The sequence below is a fragment of the Ambystoma mexicanum genome, chromosome 3q (genome assembly GCF_040938575.1).
Source record: "Ambystoma mexicanum isolate Mex_15411 chromosome 3q, UKY_AmexF1_1, whole genome shotgun sequence".
Lineage (NCBI taxonomy): Eukaryota > Metazoa > Chordata > Amphibia > Caudata > Ambystomatidae > Ambystoma > Ambystoma mexicanum.
The window spans coordinates 260,241,725-260,260,241 of record NC_090926.1 but is presented as its reverse complement, the minus strand read 5'-3'; the positions used below and the strand labels follow the sequence as shown (position 1 = coordinate 260,260,241).

The following is an 18,517-nucleotide window of genomic DNA, read 5'->3' as shown; positions in this document are numbered from 1 at the left end:
GGCTCAGTGGGGAATGGGGACTTACATTACCGCCGAACTCGTGATCCGGCGCTATTAGCGCCGGGGAGTTCGGCGGTAGGGCTAATACCGCCCGCGCTAATACCGTTACCGCCCAAGTCGTGATGAGGCCCATTGTATGGTAAAGTCAGCCCATACTTGGGAGGGATAGTCATATGGGGGGGTGACTTTAATTGCACACTAGACCCGGGGATGGACAGATCGGATGGGAAACAAAGCAAACCCACCTCGGCTGCCAAATCTTTGAAGAACCTAATAGATGAATTTCAACTAGAAGATATCTGGAGGTTGCGCCACACACAAGATAGACATTACTCACACTATGCGGTGCCACAAAACTTGCACACTAGACTGGACTACATGTTCGTCTCCACAGAGATTACTGGAGAGATTGAGCTGGCGGAATATAAAGCGAGGGTCCTCTCGGACCATTCCCCACTGATGCTAATATAGCAATACCTACCCCCCAGAGCGAGGAACCCCACATGGCGATTCAGAGCTGAGGCGTTAAAAGATGCAGTGTTTAGGAAAGACCTGAGAGAGGACATTTTAGAATATTTTGAAAAAAACACCGGAAGTGTAGATTCGGCTGGCACTCTGTACGAGCCGTTTAAGGTAGTGGTGAGTGGAGCGGCCATATCAAAAAGCAAAGGGCTCCAAGGCGAAATAATCCGAGAATTACGGGAAGCAGAGAGGGAACTAGAGGCAATTATGAACAAGGTAGACAGCTCCCCGGAGACAGTCGAAAGAACAAGTTACTCTCTTACCTGGTAACGTTCTTTCGATGGGATGGTCCGACGACGTATTCCATATCTATGACAGTAATCACCACAGCTGTGCTGCTTTGGAAAACTTTCAGCGTCTGCGTCGAGGACGTCGATGCGCCGTCCTCGAGCACCTCCTCCGATGGCCGACGTCACCCGGTGTAATAAGTAGGACGCACGACGCCCGTAGACTCAGTTGTAGTTTTTTCCCAGAACGTGTGCCACCAGTCTTCTGCCAGTCTGACACACAAAGCCTTGCGGAAACGTAAGCTGCAATCGCATAAGAAATTCTGCAGCGGGGAAGGTAGGGAGGGAGCGATATGGAATACATCGTCAGACCATCCCATCGAAAGAACGTTACTAGGTAAGAGAGTAACTTGTTCCTCGAGGGGATTGGGTCCTCCGACGTATTCCATATCTATGACAGACTCCCAAAGCAGTACCAATGCAAGGAGGTGTGAAAAGAATTTAGAAAACAGAAATTTAGCATGCCCAATCAAATTGCGGAGTAAGGGACCGCCTTGCCAAAGGCCAGATCCTGCCCCCGGATGGAATCGAGGGAATAGTGACGTACAAAAGTATGTACCGAAGCCCAGGTGGCTGCATCACAGTTGTTTGGAATAGGAACACCCCTCTGCAGGGCAGTAGAGGCAGCCAAACCCCTGGTAGAATGGGCCCGTAAACCGACCGGTGGGTCCTTACCCGCCAAGCGGTAACACTCAGAGATAGCCAAAATAATCCAGCGAGACAAAGTGTTTCTTCACAGCCTGTCCCAAACGCTTTCCAGCGTAACCAATGAAGAGCTGATCGTCCACTCTGACCCGGGACATGCGTGAAATATAAAAGCTTAACGCTCTCCTAGGATCAAGCCTATGTAGCCTCTCCTCTTCCTTACCAGGATGTGGAGGAGGATAAAATGCCGGAAGAACAACCTTCTGGCCTAAATGAAATTCCGATACCACCTTCGGAAGAAAAGAAGGACGAACTCTAAGGACAACCCTGTCCTTATGAAACACAGTGAAGGGTGGCTTAACTAAAAGTGCCTGTAACTCACTCACTCTGCGAGCGGAAGTGACCGGAACTAAAAATACAGTTTTCAGAGTTAACAGTCTCAAAGGGCATGAATGCAAAGGCTCAAACAGAGCACCCATCAGAAACTTGAGAACAAGGTTCAAATCCCACCCGCTCACCTGGAAAGGTGACGGAGGGAACACATTAGTGAGCCCTTTCAGAAACTGAGAAAGAAGTTGAGAAGGTCCGGGTACCATGTCCTCCAGGCCCACGCCGGAGCAATGAGGATCATCCGGGAACCGAACCTCCGTAACCTCCGCAGTACTTGCGGGATGACGGGGACTGGAGGAAACGCGTTGAGCAGTGGGAATGACCACTCCGCCACAAACGCGTCTCCTAAGGCTCCGTTTGGAGGAAATTCCCGCAAGCAGAACCTCTCACACTTCCGGTTGACACTGGAGGCGAAGAGATCCACTTGAGGGGTCCCCCAAAGGGCGAAGATCTCCAGGAGAATCTCCTGAGCCAACTCCCACTCGTGAGAGATCGCGTCTGCCTGCTCACAGCGTCCGCCGTCTCGTTTTCGTCTCCTGCCAGATGAACTGCCGAGATCGAAACTTCCTGCTGGATTGCCCAGAACCAGAGCTGCATCGCCTCCCTGCACCGAGGAAGTGACCCTGCCCCCCCCTTTTTGTTGAGGTAGTGCATGGCCACCGTGTTGTCCATCAGGATCAGTACATTCTTCCCTCCCACAGTCGGCAGAAAAGCCTTCAGGGCTAGCCTGACAGCCCTCAGCTCCAACAGATTGATATGGAGTCTGGACTCCGTCAGAGACCAACGACCGCTGACTGTCAACTCGTTGGCATGAGCTCCCCATCCCGTGAGGGATGCATCCGTCACGATCGTCACCTCCGGCCAGGGCAGCCAAAATGGAGCCCCCCTCATCAGATTGCCTTCGTCGGCCCACCACAGAAGGTCCCAGGCGACCGAAGACGGCACCTGAACAGGGTCCGACATCCTGCCGGAGGACTGAGACCACTGGAGCTTGAGTGCCCATTGCAAAGATCTCATCCGCAACCTGGCCTCTGGCACCAGAAGAATGCAGGATGCTATGAGGCCGAGCAGTCTCAAGAACTCGAACGCTGGGAGAGTCTGGGCAAGTTGAAACTTGTGCACCATCTGCTGAATGTGATAAGCCCTCACCTGGGGAGGAAAACACTTCCCCAGGGATGTGTCGAGCACCGCTCCGATGTACTGGAGCCTCTGAGTAGGTGTCAAATGGGACTTCTTTAAGTTGAGGGAGAAGCCCAGCTGGTGGAGGGAGCGGCAAGTGACTGACAGATGATCCAGGACTTGCTCGGGAGAGCGCGCCCTGATCAGCCAATCGTCCAGGTAGGGGTAGACGTGAATCCCCCCTTTCCTGAGGTGCGCTGCCATCACTACCATGAGCTTGGTGAAGACCCTCGGGGCGGAGGTCAATCCGAACGGCAGGACCCGAAACTGAAAGTGCGAGTCGCCAACGGCAAACCTCAGGTACTTCTTGTGCTTCGGATGGATCGGCACATGAAAATAAGCGTCCTTGAGGTCGAGAGACACCAACCAGTCCTGAAGTTGAAGGGCCTGGAGGACTTGAGAAAGAGTAACCATCTTGAACTTGTCCTTCCTGAGGAGTTTGTTGGGTCTCAATCCCCCGTCTTTCTTGGAAATAAAAAAATAAGGGGAATACCATCCCTTGTTCCTCTCCGCTACAGGCACCAGTTCTATGGCGCCTTTCTCTAGCAGGGATTGAATTTCCTGCGCAAGGAGCGGATCCGGACTCTTCAAAGAGAGATTCCCCGGTGGATTGTCTTGAGGCCTCTGCCGGAAAGGAAGACAGTAGCCGTGGGTTATGATCTCCAGAACCCACACATCTGAAGTAATGGCGCACCACTCTGCAAGATGCTGCGCCAGCCTTCTCCCAACCGGCGAACCATGGGACATGGCCTCATGACTGAGCTGAAGCGGCTGCGGCATTGCCTGAGGGCAAAGTGGCAACAGTCCGAGAGGCCTTGGCACCTCGAGTACCTTGTTTTCCACCTCTGGCACTCCTAAGGTGGCCCCTTTGACTGGCAGCTCCTCTCGCTTTACCAAAGGATGAGTAATAATGAAAGGAACCTCCCCTCCATTGCTGCCCCCTAGGACGAAAAGGCAGAGGTTGGCGAACTGCAGCAACCAACGACTTTGCTGCAGCTTTTGAGGTATGCAACCTCTCAAGGCTCTCGTCAGCCTTGCTGCCAAAAAGATGTTCCCCGTCAAAGGGCATGTTGAGGAACCAGGCCTGCACATCAGGAGCAAACCCCGACTTCCGCAACCACGCAAACCTGCGTATCACGGTGCTCGCCGCCATGGACCGGCTGACGCAATCTGCCATGTCCAAACCCGACTGAACGGCCTCACACATGGCATCCTTGGCATCCTGAATCATGGCAAGGAAACCATCCCGTTCATCCCCTTCGGGAATATGGTCAGCCGTCAAGGAAACACAGTTCCACAGAGTGTGCGTGAAACGAGACAAGGCACAAACGAGTTGGCCGCCTGAAGCGCCATACCCCCTGCAGAAAACACTTTCTTCGCCCAGCCGTCAAAACGGTTGTCATCCCTATCAGGAGGGATGGTAGGCTACGACGCCTGCTTTGCCGGGGCCGTAGCCGCCTGCACCACCAAACTCTAGGGTGCTTGGACAAGTAGCAGGGGTCGTCACTACTGGCTGGGCGGTATTTTCGCGGCAAAGACTTGCTCACTGCCGGGAGACTCTCCGGAGCAGTCCAAACCGCTGCCACCCTTCATTGCAGAGCCATATGGAATGGCAGTACCGGGTCAGTTGGTGGACCAATGTCGAGGATATCCGTAAGGTCATCATGCACAAACTCCCCTGGGGGAGCCGACCATCCTTAGTACTCGGTGACCCGTGACATAAGGCGCCCGTTCGAAGAATCGGCATGAGTGCCAGGCTCAGAACTGGAACCAAAGCCATGCTTGACCTTGGCCAGAGCCTTTCTAGGTGGTTCCCCCGAGCCACGGGTTACCCCCGTCGACAAAGCCCCGAAAGGCATCGAGTGAATCAGCGCCGGCGCCGAGAGAATCGGCGTCGCCAGACGCGGCGCCAACAGCATCGACGGCGTCGACACAGGCCTCGAAGGCGGAGCCACGAACGTGTCCCTCGACATCCTGGGCGCCGAAGGCGTCGACGACTTCCTCGGAGGCGGAGCCTCGAGAGAGTCCGTCGACAACCTCGGCACCACAGGCGTTGATGTCTTCCTCGAAGACTTCACAGGTTCACGCGGTCTCGAGCGCGTCGAGGACCGGGACCTGGGCCGGGCATGCTGAGAACGATTCCCCTTGTCCGAGCGGGACCTTTCCCGCGAATTGTGACGACCACCCGAGCCCGAATGCGTGCGAGCGGCGTCTCTCGGCTGATCACAACAGACCCCACTCGGAGGCGCGGACGGACCAGTGCCCTGCGATTCGAGAATCGCCAACATTTTCTTCCCGAAGGAAGCCCATTCCTCTGCTGTTGCATGCTTGGTGGGGTAAGCGACCCGCCGACGTGCGCAGTCCTCGGATGAGGACAGGGAAGGCGACCGATGACGGCACTTCCGGGAGTGCCTCGAAGAGGCATGGGAGTGGCGAGACCGACTCTGGGACCGAGACCCACTGGACTTCCGACGATGACGCGGAGAGTCGCCCCTCGAGTCATCCGTCGAAAGCCCCGTAGACCTCGACTTCCGGGGCTTGAACACCTTACCTACCGATAACTTCTTCTTACGCACCCGCAAGGCTTTGGACGTGAGCGACTGGCAGTCGACACAGTCATCCGTGTCATGGGCCTCCCTGAGGCACCAGAGGCAGGCGTCGTGCGAGTCCGTGACCGACATCTTGGACCCACAGTCCCCGCACTTCTTAAAGCCCGGACGCGGTGTGAAAGACGAGGTAGACATCTTCACGAAGAAATCGTACACAAACAGGTTCGAAGAACCGAGATGAACAACAGAAACTCCAAAGAGTCAAGGCGTACCGAGATTCACGAAGCGAACACGTTCGCGGAAAAAAACGGAACTGAGGCTACGGGCGTCGTGCATCCTACTTATCACATCGGGTGACGTCGGCCGTCGGAGGAGGTCCTCGAGGACGGCGCATCGACGTCATCGACACAGACGCAGAAAATTTTCCGAAGCAGCACAGCTGTGGTGAATACTGTCATAGATATGGAATACGTCGGAGGACCCAATCCCCTCGAACTATAAGTACGCTACAGAGGGAGTGCGAGGGACACTGGGAGAGGCTAAGTAACCTGAATTATAAGAAATATACCGAAAGGCAACATGCGTGCGGAGACAAGCCTGGGAGATTGTTGGCATGGTTGTACAAAAAGGAAGCGCCTAGAAAAACCATCAGGGCATCAAAGGGGAAGAACAGCCAGATATTAGACACCCAAGAGGGAGTGAACAAAGGGTTTTGCGAGTTTTACCAACAATTGTATGGAGACACAGCAGGAGGGGAATGCAGCCAGATCGTGGAAACACTGGAGGATATAGGTTTGCCAAAGTTGAGCGCAGAAGAAAGAGAATCACATTGGAGGAACTGGAAGCGGTAATTAAGCAACTACCTACCAGGAAGGCCCCAGGGGCTGACAGACTCCCTAGCAAGTTTTATAAGATGTACGGGGCAGAGGTACATCCCCCATTGCTGGAGATGCTAAACGAAGCATGGGATACAGGGAGGCTGCCAGAAACCCTCAGAGAGGCAATCATCATCCCGCTCCTTAAGCCCAACAAACCCAGCACGGACTGCGGGTCGTACAGACCACTATCCATGCTAAATCAAGATAGCAAGATTCTTACAGCGGCGCTAGCAAACAGACTGAGACAGGTTATAGGCAAATTCATACACCCCGACCAGACAGGATACGTGCCGCATAGAATCATATCTGACAATCTTAGGCGGCTACACCACGTCATAGATAGAGCAATCAGAAGGACATATACAAGACGTAGCAATTGCGTCACTAGATGCGGTGAAGGCCTTTGAGTCAGTCAAATGGCCCTGGCTGATGGCGGCCCTGAAGGAATATGGAATAGGGCCTGGGTACCTAAAATGGGTTAAATTGCTGTATAGCTCTCCACTGGCCAGGGTTAAGACGGGAGAGTATATCTCGGACAAATGGCAGCTCAGCAGAGGCACCAGACAAGGGTGCCCCTGGTCTCCGATGTTGTATATCCTCGCATTAGAACCTCTTGCGATATATTTGAGACAACAATATGAAACGGTGGGGTTTTATACGAAGGGAGGACCCCATCTCATATCACTGTATGCCGACGACATACTGCTATACCTGAGATATGCAGAAGAAAACCTACAGTACATCCTAGAAGAAATGAAGCGATTTGCGTCGCTCTCTGGGATTGCAGTCAACCCCATGAAATCGAGCCTGTTCCCATTGGGTAGATATAGAAAGACCTCACAAGAGAATTTACCAGTACTGCAGATACCCTGGGAGGCAAGCTAAAACAATCAAATAATAATAATGCAGTCCTAGTGGAGTCTGTCAAAATAAAAGGGCATATACTAATAAACCTATTGCCAATCCTTACTTCTAAATACAAAATTGTGTGGGATAACAATACGCAAAAGAAACGTTTTCAAGAAATTATAGGTCAGGATACTTGAGCAGTTTGCTTCCCTTCCCTACGTTTTCAGGACAGGGCTAGGCAGCACGTGCAAGTTTCTTGGCCATGAGGTAACAGTTCAACACATAGGCATCAGGCCATCCGCCAAAGTCTCTCTCGCAATGACAGTCTCTTAATGCAGAGAGCCTGATACAACAAAACACAAAAGTTCCTTTCCTTTGTCAAGGTTTCACTTTCACAAGTTCAAGAGTGGTCTCCCTACTTCAGGCTCGGACCACGGGGCCCTCTCGTCAGGGCTCAGACCCCTTTTCTATTTCACAGTTTGGTCTCCCTCGTTCGGGCTCAGACCCTGGATCCCCCTCATTCAGGCACAGATCCCCTTTTGATACCAGAATCAAAGACCTTTGAATGTACGATGGGTTTTGCTTAAGCCGTCCCCAGGACCACTTCGATTCACTTCACACAATTTACACTTCACATCTTTCTTCTGCTTTCGTTTCCTTTCGACAAGATACCATACAGAGACCTTCGATTGAGCACATACACAGTGCCGGACCGCTCTGTCAACAGTATTGTATCTTTTCTTCGAATGTTCAAATATTCACCAGCAATTTAGCTTCACTTGCGTCTTTCATCACACGCGTTTCACAGTGTTCCTTCCATAGCTCACTTTACAATGTTGCCACTTGCAACCTTGACTTCAACACAGACCGGTCTCCCCAACTGAACGGCTGTGTTGTTCTCCGTCGCTTCTTTGTTCTTGGAGCCAAGAACAATACCACAGCGTCTGCTGATCCTCCCCGCCTTGGTCAGACACGCCAGAGGACCCTCAATATCGCCGACACACAATGCAGGATTAGCCTTGTTTCCTGGTCTTACTTTTTCTGCCTTGAAGGTTTCTTGAAAGTAACGGCTTCCTGTCAATGAGGTCAATGGTGTTGCCCCTCTCACAAACCTTTCGTGCCTGGCCGTCTTTCTCCCCTCGTTCAACTGCCAACTAAAAACTGCTGTACCTTTGTGTGTTTTGCCTCACTCAGAGTGCGCTCTCGTGCTCTGCCTTTTATCCCTGTGGGGAAGTGTACTGGAAGTCAGGTGTGAGTAATTGTTGATTGCCTGACCATAGTATTGGGACAGGTCATGTACACGGCTCGGGTATGAGTCTGTTTTCTCCCAGAGTGTGCTGTCCGTGAAAACGTGTTTGTGCAGGAAAAACAGTGTGAGTGTCTTGAGTTTCTAAATATCCCACCGGATAGGATGGGATAAAGGTGTTACAGGGAAGAGCGGGATACCCTGTCTCACCATCTGGTGTCCCACTTCCACTCCCCGAGGACCCCTCACCCAGGTGATCCTCCCGCACTGGTTCACCCCCAGGGTCTGGATCCAAAGGTGATGGCCATGCCCTGGCCACCTGGGAGATCCGCGGGGACTAGTGGGTGAGACACCTTCGGATTTCTCACAGAGGGGGGAGGGAGAAAGTAAAAAGGAAGGCGCTAATCCTGAGAAACTCCCTGCAAGTTTCAGATGTCGGAGGTGCTATTTATTTACTCTGGGACCAACTAGAACAGTACCTCCCCGAACCTCTAGAACAGTACCTTCGCGAACCTCACTGGCGAAGAACAGTAGAAGCACATATTTAAGAAGTTTTAAGGTTGGGGTATAGGAGGGGACATAAACTTCGGGTCATAAGGTGTGGGATGTGTTTTCCTGTCCAATTGTAATCCATGTCCTGAGCCAAAGCAGGTTTCATCCACATCGACAGAACAGGATCCAAAATGGCAGTGTTAAATGGTGAAGACCTTGTTCCTAGGTGGTGGACTAGGGCATTTCTACTTTGGAGGCCAACTGCTCTGAGGGAGAAATGGACGTAGTTGGAGTTTTCCTGCCCATGAGTAGAGTGGTGAAAATCTTAGTGACATGCTCCTTAATGGCCTTAGGGTGCACAAGTCGGCAAGAGCCACAAACCTCTGTGTCATGATTCAAATACCAAACCAAGTACTGGGCCGGATCTGACATCCACAAGGGCTCTGTACAATCCTTTCCAGGCTTGAAGCCGGTGGCCTTCAGGGGGACGGGGGTGGGGGGCGTGGAGGGGGTATAACACAGGTCAACAGTCAGAAGGTGGTGTTGTCCCAAAGGAGCATCTGGCAGCACTGAAAAAGGAAAAAGAGGTCATGGAGCACAGTCAGAACAATATACACACATGGCATACATCCAGAGTCATAGACCCCAACTATGCTAAGCAGAGCCAATGCGGATCCACTGTAAGTTCCCCCTCGCCTTCAGAGGCTGAAAACATTGCCAAAGCTAGACTTGTGCCTATAGGATATTTCTAGGATAAGGAATCTGTGGGAGGAAAGAATACATTAGAAATACCTTTAAAAATGCAGCAGTATTCCAGTGAGGTCATTTTGACAGATGGGAAATGGAATTCACTTAGTCAAGGAGTGAGGAGGCATGTGTTACTCCCAGGTGGAGGTCAGGAGAAATTGGGGTGAAGATGGAACAAATATCTCTGATATTATGGAAATCCTTCTGTCATCACAGATGTTTAATTCCAGTCTTGTTTTACAAACAAAAAAGGGAAATCATTCTGTAAAAATGTTCTAGGATTCTGCAACTTGACATCTGACACAAGCAAATATGTGATTAGGTTGAGGGTACCATGATATGGGAACATAGACCAGCTCTAGGTCCTTGGGGATTGGCAAACAAACAAGGTGCAAGGGGAAGGTAGGTAGCATACCAGTCTCCTGATGGTCCACCCAAGAGAATGTGACAGCGCCTTCCTTGCAGCTCTCACTGAAGCGAAGAAGAAATGTCCCAGTCCTTTTTCTCTTCAGCAGCGACCTCTCCGTGGCACGACAAACAAAACCCATTACATACCTAGATGGATGACAACAAATACATATTAGGAGAAGGGAGGGGTGGCCACAGTGACGAAAAGCTGTAGGTTGGGCATTAATTCCAAAATGGGAGCAGCATGAAGCATGCCAGGACTTACAGGGGTTATCATCCACACTACAAAGCCAAATTGTACTACGGTTATTTTGCTAAATACATAAATGCTTAGTTGCATACACAAGGCAACAGGTCTACCCGCAGCACCAAACTAGTGACTGCCAAAGGTTCCAAGAAAGCAGTGCATCTTCAAGTATAAAAGTGCACAACCTTTCCTTGAGAGGTTCAAAACATGAGCTCAATCTGTCAAGAATGGAATGCTAAGGTTACCCCTCACAGGAGGTGGTACAATCCAGAAGTAGGAAAGACAAATGGAGGAATAGATCACTCACATCATATCCTGCGTCCTGGGGAGCATCATGAAATTTACAAATGACCTCCTGGGTAGTAGGGACTAGCCAAAAAAATCCAATGAAGTTTTCCCTGCATACTCACATGCTCCAGTGTCATAGACTATTCAGTACTGGCTGGAAAATGTATGGACAAACTTTCAAGCGGCTGCCTTGAACCTTTATGCAAACAGAATATGTCTCATAAAAGGTGTGAGCTACTTTGGCTCTAGTCAACTGGGTTGTAGGCCTACCAGGGGGCGGTTTATTTTCCTTTTGATAGCAGAGCTGGATATAGAATACTATGCATCTAGAGTTGGACTCTTTGGAAGCTGGGAGGCCTGTGCTAACTAACCCATAGTTGACCAGCAAATTCTACCGAACTATTGCAAACCAGCAGAAGCAGCACTCGCGTCCACCAACTGGGGAAATCAAAGTGGCTTGGAGGGGAGAGCCGCCCCCGCCGCTGTTTGCTGTCCTCTAGAAGCCACTCTTCCCCTTCCGTGGCATGAGAAACGCTTCTTCCCCTGACTGGCCTGCGGGAGCTGTGCTTTCCTGCCGTAAGGCAAATTGCGCCTGTAGCCTCTAGAAGCAAAGCTGACGGCAGGTTTGGCCGGCTGTGCAGCTAAGCCCAGCAATAATGCAGCTAATTTAGACTCCTCAAACTTTTCCAAAGAGTCAACCGCCTTCTGGCCAAAGAGTAACTCTCCCTCAAAAGGCATGTCCAGTAGCCTATTCTGGACGTTCGGAGAGTAGCCAGAAGTTTTGAGATATGCTGGTCTCCTCAAGACTACCACCGACACCATAGAACGGCCAACCCAGTCGGCCTGTCCAGGCAAGTCTGCAACAACTGTTTGGCCACCTCCTTTCCATCTTCCACCAGCCATGAACAACCATCCCGCATTTCACCTTCAGGGATGAATTGAGCTGCCTGCTCCAAAGCTTTCCATAACCCAAAATAGTATTTTGCGAACCCAGTCAACATTGGTGGCTTTCAGTGCCATGCTACCATAAGTAAAGCCCTTCTTGGCCATTGCGTCCAACCTTTTACCTTTCCTATCTGGGGGCAAATTAGAAGTGGAGGACGCAGGCCTGGTGGAGATTGTGGCTGCCTGCACAACAAGCCCTTCCGGAGAAGGGCGAGTAGCCAGAAATTATGGATAGCCTCTCGCCGGCCCTTACTTCCCTGTAAAGGTAGAGCTGACTGGGGGAATGGAGCAGGGGTGCTGCCACAAGGAGGCTAGGGGATCTGCAATTGTCGGATTAAGTGGCATGTTACATTCTGTCACAGGATCCTCATCCAATACATCTGTCAGTTCATAGCCCTGAGTAGGCACTGACGTGGACTTCAAACCTAGAGTGTCTACCACCCTTTCCACTAGGGCCCTGAACTTAGCATGGGTGTGAGTGTAGGACTGACCATATGATCGTGGAGCCCTCGGGTAAGTGCCGACAGGTGTTGGGACGCAGGGGAGATCGTCCCAGGCCTGAAGAGGTTTTGAATGTGGCAGAGACCCAGGGCGGTGTGGTAGATACCTGGGGAGCACATAGGGAGGAGGCGTGCCGGTAGGAGCTGTAATAGTGAATAAGATATAGCGAGAATAGATCTTGATTGCACTAGACGCAAAACAGCAACTTCAAGAACAGCAGCAATCTTTGAATCGAGGCCTGGGTATGCACTGCAGCCATGACAGTAGGCCCGAGCACAGAACACAGACTGTGGCGGGAGGGGGACAGGCCGGGCTCACACAGATCCATAAGCCTCTCATTGTCTCATCAAATCAACGCATGTAACCTAGAAAGAATTCACCCTGCAAGGCCATAAGGGGACCGAGAACTCCCAGCAAGCAGTTATGCCACGAGAAGGTGGGGGCGTGCCCCTGACCCAGTTCGGCCAAAAGCTTAAGTTATAGTGACCAGCAAACCCAAGACCCCAGACCATAAAGCCGTTTGAGCACCCATTCCTCACCAAGATCACAAACAGAATATCGAAGTCCCCTGTGATTAGTGCTGCATGGTGCCAGCGAGGAAAAGCAACACATTTTGCGCTCAGAGTGGGAAGGCCTGGAATGGCGCTGAAGCGTCTGGGATCGAGGGGGGCTTTTCTGAGATAAGATGACTTTGAATGTAGCCTCTGAGCCCAAGTTTGCAAAACCAGGTGCACATCAGGCCTCTGGTAGGGAATGTTATGTGTTGCATACTTAATTGCTAACACCTGATGACGCAGCGAGAAGAGCCCCACGTGGAAAAAGATGGGCAGGAGAAGCTGGGACCAATGACCTGGCATCTCATATGGAGTAGGCCACCTATTCATAGGGTCGTGCCAACCAGCTGATTTGTACCCAATGTGATGTACGTCAGTTATGATGACTTATGCCCTTAAAGACTGCCGATGTTGCTACTGCGTAATTGGCTTTTATGAGAATAAAGACATGCTCTCCTTGCAAGAGGTGTGCTGGGCCTTTTTTCCTGGTGGATTGTATTTTCTGTGGTCAGAGTTGAGGCGCTTCTCTACATTTTTGGTGACCCTGACGTGATCCCAGATTTTTCCGCATCAGACGGGGGCTTCAAGGCTGCATCTCTGGAGAGGCCGTGCCCACTTACAGTGACCAGTCCTAAGAGCGCAACCAACAGTGTTGAGCAGGAGCCATTTTCATAGAATTCCTGTTTGCTCTTTGGAGCGGGACACAGCTCCTAGGAAGGTGCAGGCTGTTATTGGGACCCCGTGACGGAGGAGCTCAGGTGAACACGCAGATGTAAGTACACCTCTTGCAGGTGACAACAACAGGGGGGTGCTAAGAGGGGAGAGGGTGAATGGGGAGACGGGGTGGCTGCAGTGTGCAAGAGAGGGAGCAAGAGTGAATAGTGAGTTCATCGAGTTGAGGAGTGTTATCGACCACATATCGGTTTTTATGGTTTTATTTTTTATTGTTATTGGTATAAGGATATTGTTGTAAGAATGCAAGGAGAGAAGAACAAGTTACTCTCTTACCTGGTAACGTTCTTTCGATGGGATGGTCCGACGACGTATTCCATATCTATGACAGTAATCACCACAGCTGTGCCGCTTCTGAAAATATTCGGCGTCTGCGTCCTGCGTCGATGACGTCGATGCACCGTCCTCGAGGACCTCCTCCGATGGCCGATGTCACCCGATGTGATAAGTAGGACGCACGTTGCCCCTAGCCTCAGTTGTAGTTTTTCCCCAGAACGTGTGCCACCAGTCTTCTGCCAGTCTGACACACAAAGCCTTGCGGAAACGTAAGCTGCAATCGCATAAGAAATTCTGTAGCGGGGAAGGTAGGGAGGGAGCGATATGGAATACGTCGTCGGACCATCCCATCGAAAGAACGTTACCAGGTAAGAGAGTAACTTGTTCTTCGAGGGGATTGGGTCCTCCAACGTATTCCATATCTATGACAGACTCCCAAAGCAGTACCAATGCAAGGAGGTGGGAAAAGAATTTAGAAAACAGAAAGTTAGCATGCCCAATCAAATTGCGGAGTAAAGGACCGCCTTGCCAAAGGCCAGATCCTGCCCCCGGATGGAATCGAGGGAATAGTGACGTACAAAAGTATGTACCGAAGCCCAGGTGGCTGCATCACAGATGTTGCGAATAGGAACACCCCTCTGCAGGGTAGTAGAGGCAGCCATACCCCTGGTAGAATGGGCCCGTAAACCGACCGGTGGGTCCTTACCCGCCAAGCGGTAACACTCAGAGATAGCCAAAATAATCCAGCGAGACAAAGTGTTTCGTCACAGCCTGTCCCAAACGCTTTCCAGCGTAACTAATAAAGAGCTGATCGTCCACTAACGGTAGTGTGGCAGGGGGCATGTAGCAAGTGTGGGGAAGACGATGTGGGTAACCTGATGGCTTGGAGAGTGTTAATCACAGGACTGTTTGGCACAATAATGGATTCTGCAGCTTTGGAAGGAAGCGATATCCGGCCACACGCAGCAGATACAGAACGAGAAACGTAAACAAGCTCTTGAGGGGGGAGGGATTTGGGGAGCAGTAATGTGCGTTAATTGATGTTCATGAGTCTGTTGTAAATAATGCTGCAAGTTTGGTTTGTATTGTTTATTTGTTTTCAAAATAATACAAAACCTTTTTAAAAAAAAAAAAAAATTAAAAAAAAAGAGCTGATCGTCCACTCTGACCCGGGACATGCGTGAAATATAAAAGCTTAACGCTCTCCTAGGATCAAGCCTATGTAGCCTCTCCTCTTCCTTACCAGGATGTGGAGGAGGAGAAAATGCCGGAAGAACAACCTTCTGGCCTAAATGAAATTCCGACACCACCTTCGGAAGAAAAGAAGGACGAACTCTAAGGACAACCCTGCCTTATGAAACACAGTGAAGGGTGGCTTAACTGAAAGTGCCTGTAACTCACTCACTCTGCGAGCGGAAGTGACCGCAACTAAAAATACAGTTTTCAGAGTTAACAATCTCAAAGGGCATGAATGCAAAGGCGCAAATGGAGCACCCATCAGAAACTTGAGAACAAGGTTCAAATCCCAACCGGGCACCTGGAAAGATGACGGAGGGAACACATTAGTGAGCCCTTTCAGAAACTGAGAAATTAAAGGAATTTTAAAATAGGAGCACTCTTCAGACGAGCGCTTAAATATGGACAGCGCTGCCAGGTAACCTTTAATGGTACCCACTTGAAGGCCCCTGTGGCCAAAGAAAGCAAAAAAGACAGAACCATGGGAATTTCATATGCAAAAGGATCCACATTCTTAACCCTGCACCAGTCGCCGAACTTTCTCCAACAGCAACGGTACAGGGACTTTGTTGCGGGCCTTCTGGCCGAAAGCAACACCTCCATCACGTCTTCAGGGAGGTCCCAATCTTTATACCTCAACCTTTCAGAAACCAAGTGTGAAGGTTGAGGGACCAGACCTCTGGATTGAGAACCTGACCCCCCTCCCGTGAGAGCAGATCGTCTCGGTATGGAAGACGACGTGGAGGGCAGATGGACAAGTCGAGAAGGTCCGGGTACCACGTCCTCCGGGCCCACGCCGGAGCAATGAGGATCATCCGGGAACCGAACCTCCGTAACCTCCGCAGTACTTGCGGGATGATGGGGACTGGAGGAAACGCATACAGCAGTGGGAATGACCACTCCACCACGAACGCGTCTCCTAAGGCTCCGTTTGGAGGAAATTCCCGCGAGCAGAACCTCTCACACTTCTGGTTGACACAGGAGGCAAAGAGATCCACTTGAGGGGTCCCCCAAAGGGCGAAGATCTCCAGGAGAATCTCCTGAGCCAACTCCCACTCGTGAGAGATCGCACTCTGCCTGATCTGAGCGTCCGCCGTCTCGTTTTCGTCTCCTTCCAGATGACTGCCGAGATCGAAACTTCCTGCTGGATTGCCCAGAACCAGAGCTGCATCGCCTCCCTGCACAGAGGAAGTGACCCTGCCACCCCCTTTTTGTTGAGGTAGTGCATGGCCACCGTGTTGTTTGTCAGGATCAGGGCATTCTTTCCTCGCACAGTCGGCAGAAAAGCCTTCAGGGCTAGCCTGACGGCCCTCAGCTCCAACAGATTGATATGGAGTCTGGACTCCGACGGAGACCAATGACCGCTGACTGTCAACTCGCTGGCATGAGCTCCCCATCCTGTGAGGGATGTGTCCGTCACGATCGTCACCTCTGGGCAGGGCAGCCAAAATGGAGCCCCCCTCATCAGATTGCCTTCGTCGGCCCACCACAGAAGGTCCTGGGCGACCGAAGACGGCACCTGAACAGGGTCCGACATCCTGCCGGAGGACTGAGACCACTGGAGCTTGAGTGCCCATTGCAAAGATCTCACCTGCAACCTGGCCTCTGGCACCAGAAGAATGCAGGATGCCATGAGGCCGAGCAGTCTCAAGAACTCGAACGCTGGGAGAGTCTGGGCAAGTTGAAACGTGTGCACCATCTGCTGAATGTGATGAGCCCTCACCTAGGGAGGAAAACACTGCCCCAGGGACGTGTCGAGCACTGCGCCGATGTACTCGAGCCTCTGAGTTGGTGTCAAATAGGACTTCTTTAAGTTGAGGGAGAAGCCCAGCTTGTGGAGGGAGTGGCAGGTGACTGACAGTTGATCCAGGACTTGCTCGGGAGAGCGCGCCCTCATCAACCAATCATCCAGGTAGGGGTAGACGTGAATCCCCCCTTTCCTGAGGTGCGCTACCACCACTACCATGAGCTTGGTGAAGACCCTCGGGGTGGAGGTCAATCCGAACGGCAGGACCCGAAACTGAAAGTGCGAGTCGCCAACCGCAAACCTCAGGTACTTATTGTGCTTTGGATGGATCGGCACATAAAAATAAGCGTCCTTGAGGTCGAGAGACACCACCCAGTCCTGAAGTTGAAGGACCTGGAGGACTTGAGAGTAACCATCTTGAACTTGTCCTTCCTGAGGAGTTTGTTCAAACCGCGCAAGTCCATGATGGGTCTCAATCCCCCGTCTTTCTTGGAAATCAAAAAATAAGGGGAATACCATCCCTTGTTCCTCTCAGCTACAGGCACCAGTTCAATGGCGCCTTTCTCCAGCAGGGATTGAATTTCCTGCGCAAGGAGCGGATCCGGACTCTTCAAAGAGAGATTCCCCGATGGATTGTCTTGGGCCTCTGCCGGAAAGGAAGACAGTAGCTGTGGGTTATGATCTCCAGAACCCACACATCTGAAGTAATGGCGCGCCACTCTGCAAGATGCTGCGCCAGCCTTCCCCCAACCGTCAACCATGGGACATGGCCACATGACTGAGCTGAAGCGGCTGTGGCGTTGCCTGAGGGCAAAGAGGCAACAGCCCGAGCGGCCTTGGCACCTCGAGTACCTTGTTTTCCACCTCTGGTACTCCTACGGTGGCCCCTTTGACTGGCAGCTCCTCTTGCTTTACCAAAGGATGTGTAATAACGAAAGGAACCTCCCCTCCATTGCTGTTCCCTAGGACGAAAAGGCAGAGGTTGTCGAACTGCAGCACCCAACGACTTCGCTGCAGCTTTGGAGGTCTGCAACCTCTCAAGGCTCTCGTCAGCCTTGCTGCCAAAAAGATGTTCCCCGTCAAAGGGCATGTTGAGGAGCCGGGCCTGCACATCAGGAGCAAACCCCGACTTCCGCAACCACGCAAACCTGCGTACCACGGTGCTCGCCGCCATGGACCGGCTGACGCAATCTGCCATGTCCAAACCCGACTGAACGGCCCCACACATAGCATCCTTGCCATCCTGAACCATGGCAAGGAAACCATCCCGTTCATCCCCTTCGGGAATATGTTCAGCCGCCAAGGAAACACAGTTCCACAGAGTGTGCATGAAACGAGACAAGGCACAAATGGAGTTGGCCGCCTGAAGCGCCATACCCCCTACAGAAAACACTTTCTTCGCCCAGCCGTCAAAATGCTTGTCGTCCCTATCAGGAGGGATGGCAGGGTATGACGCCTGCTTTGCCGGGGCCGTAGCCGCCTGCACCACCAAACTCTCCGGAGTAGGGTGCTTGGACAAGTAGCAGGGGTCACTACTGGCTGGGCGGTATTTTCGCGGCAAAGACTTGTTCACTGCGGGGAGACTCTCTGGAGCAGTCCAAGCCGCCGCCACCCTTCTTTGCAGAGCCATATGGAACGGCAGTACCGGGTCAGTTGGTGGACCAATGTCGAGGATATCCGTAAGGTCATCCTGAACAAACTCCCCTGGGGGAGCAGACCATCCTAAGTAGTCGGTGACCCGTGACATAAGGCGCCGGTACGAAGAATCGGCATGAGTGCCAGGCTCAGGTCTACAAAAC

General features: G+C 51.8%; 1 protein-coding gene across 8 annotated transcripts in view; it reads right to left on the bottom strand.

Annotated features, from left to right (window-relative positions):
* STAT2 (signal transducer and activator of transcription 2) overlaps positions 1 to 18,517 on the bottom strand; it is a 1,902,691-nt gene that overhangs the window by 338,989 nt on the left and 1,545,185 nt on the right. For all 8 annotated transcript variants that reach the window (XM_069653700.1, XM_069653696.1, XM_069653703.1 and 5 more), the window contains exon 20: positions 10,200 to 10,339. In XM_069653700.1, the coding sequence (XP_069509801.1) occupies positions 10,200 to 10,339 (140 nt within the window). The remainder of the gene's footprint in view (positions 1 to 10,199; positions 10,340 to 18,517) is intronic.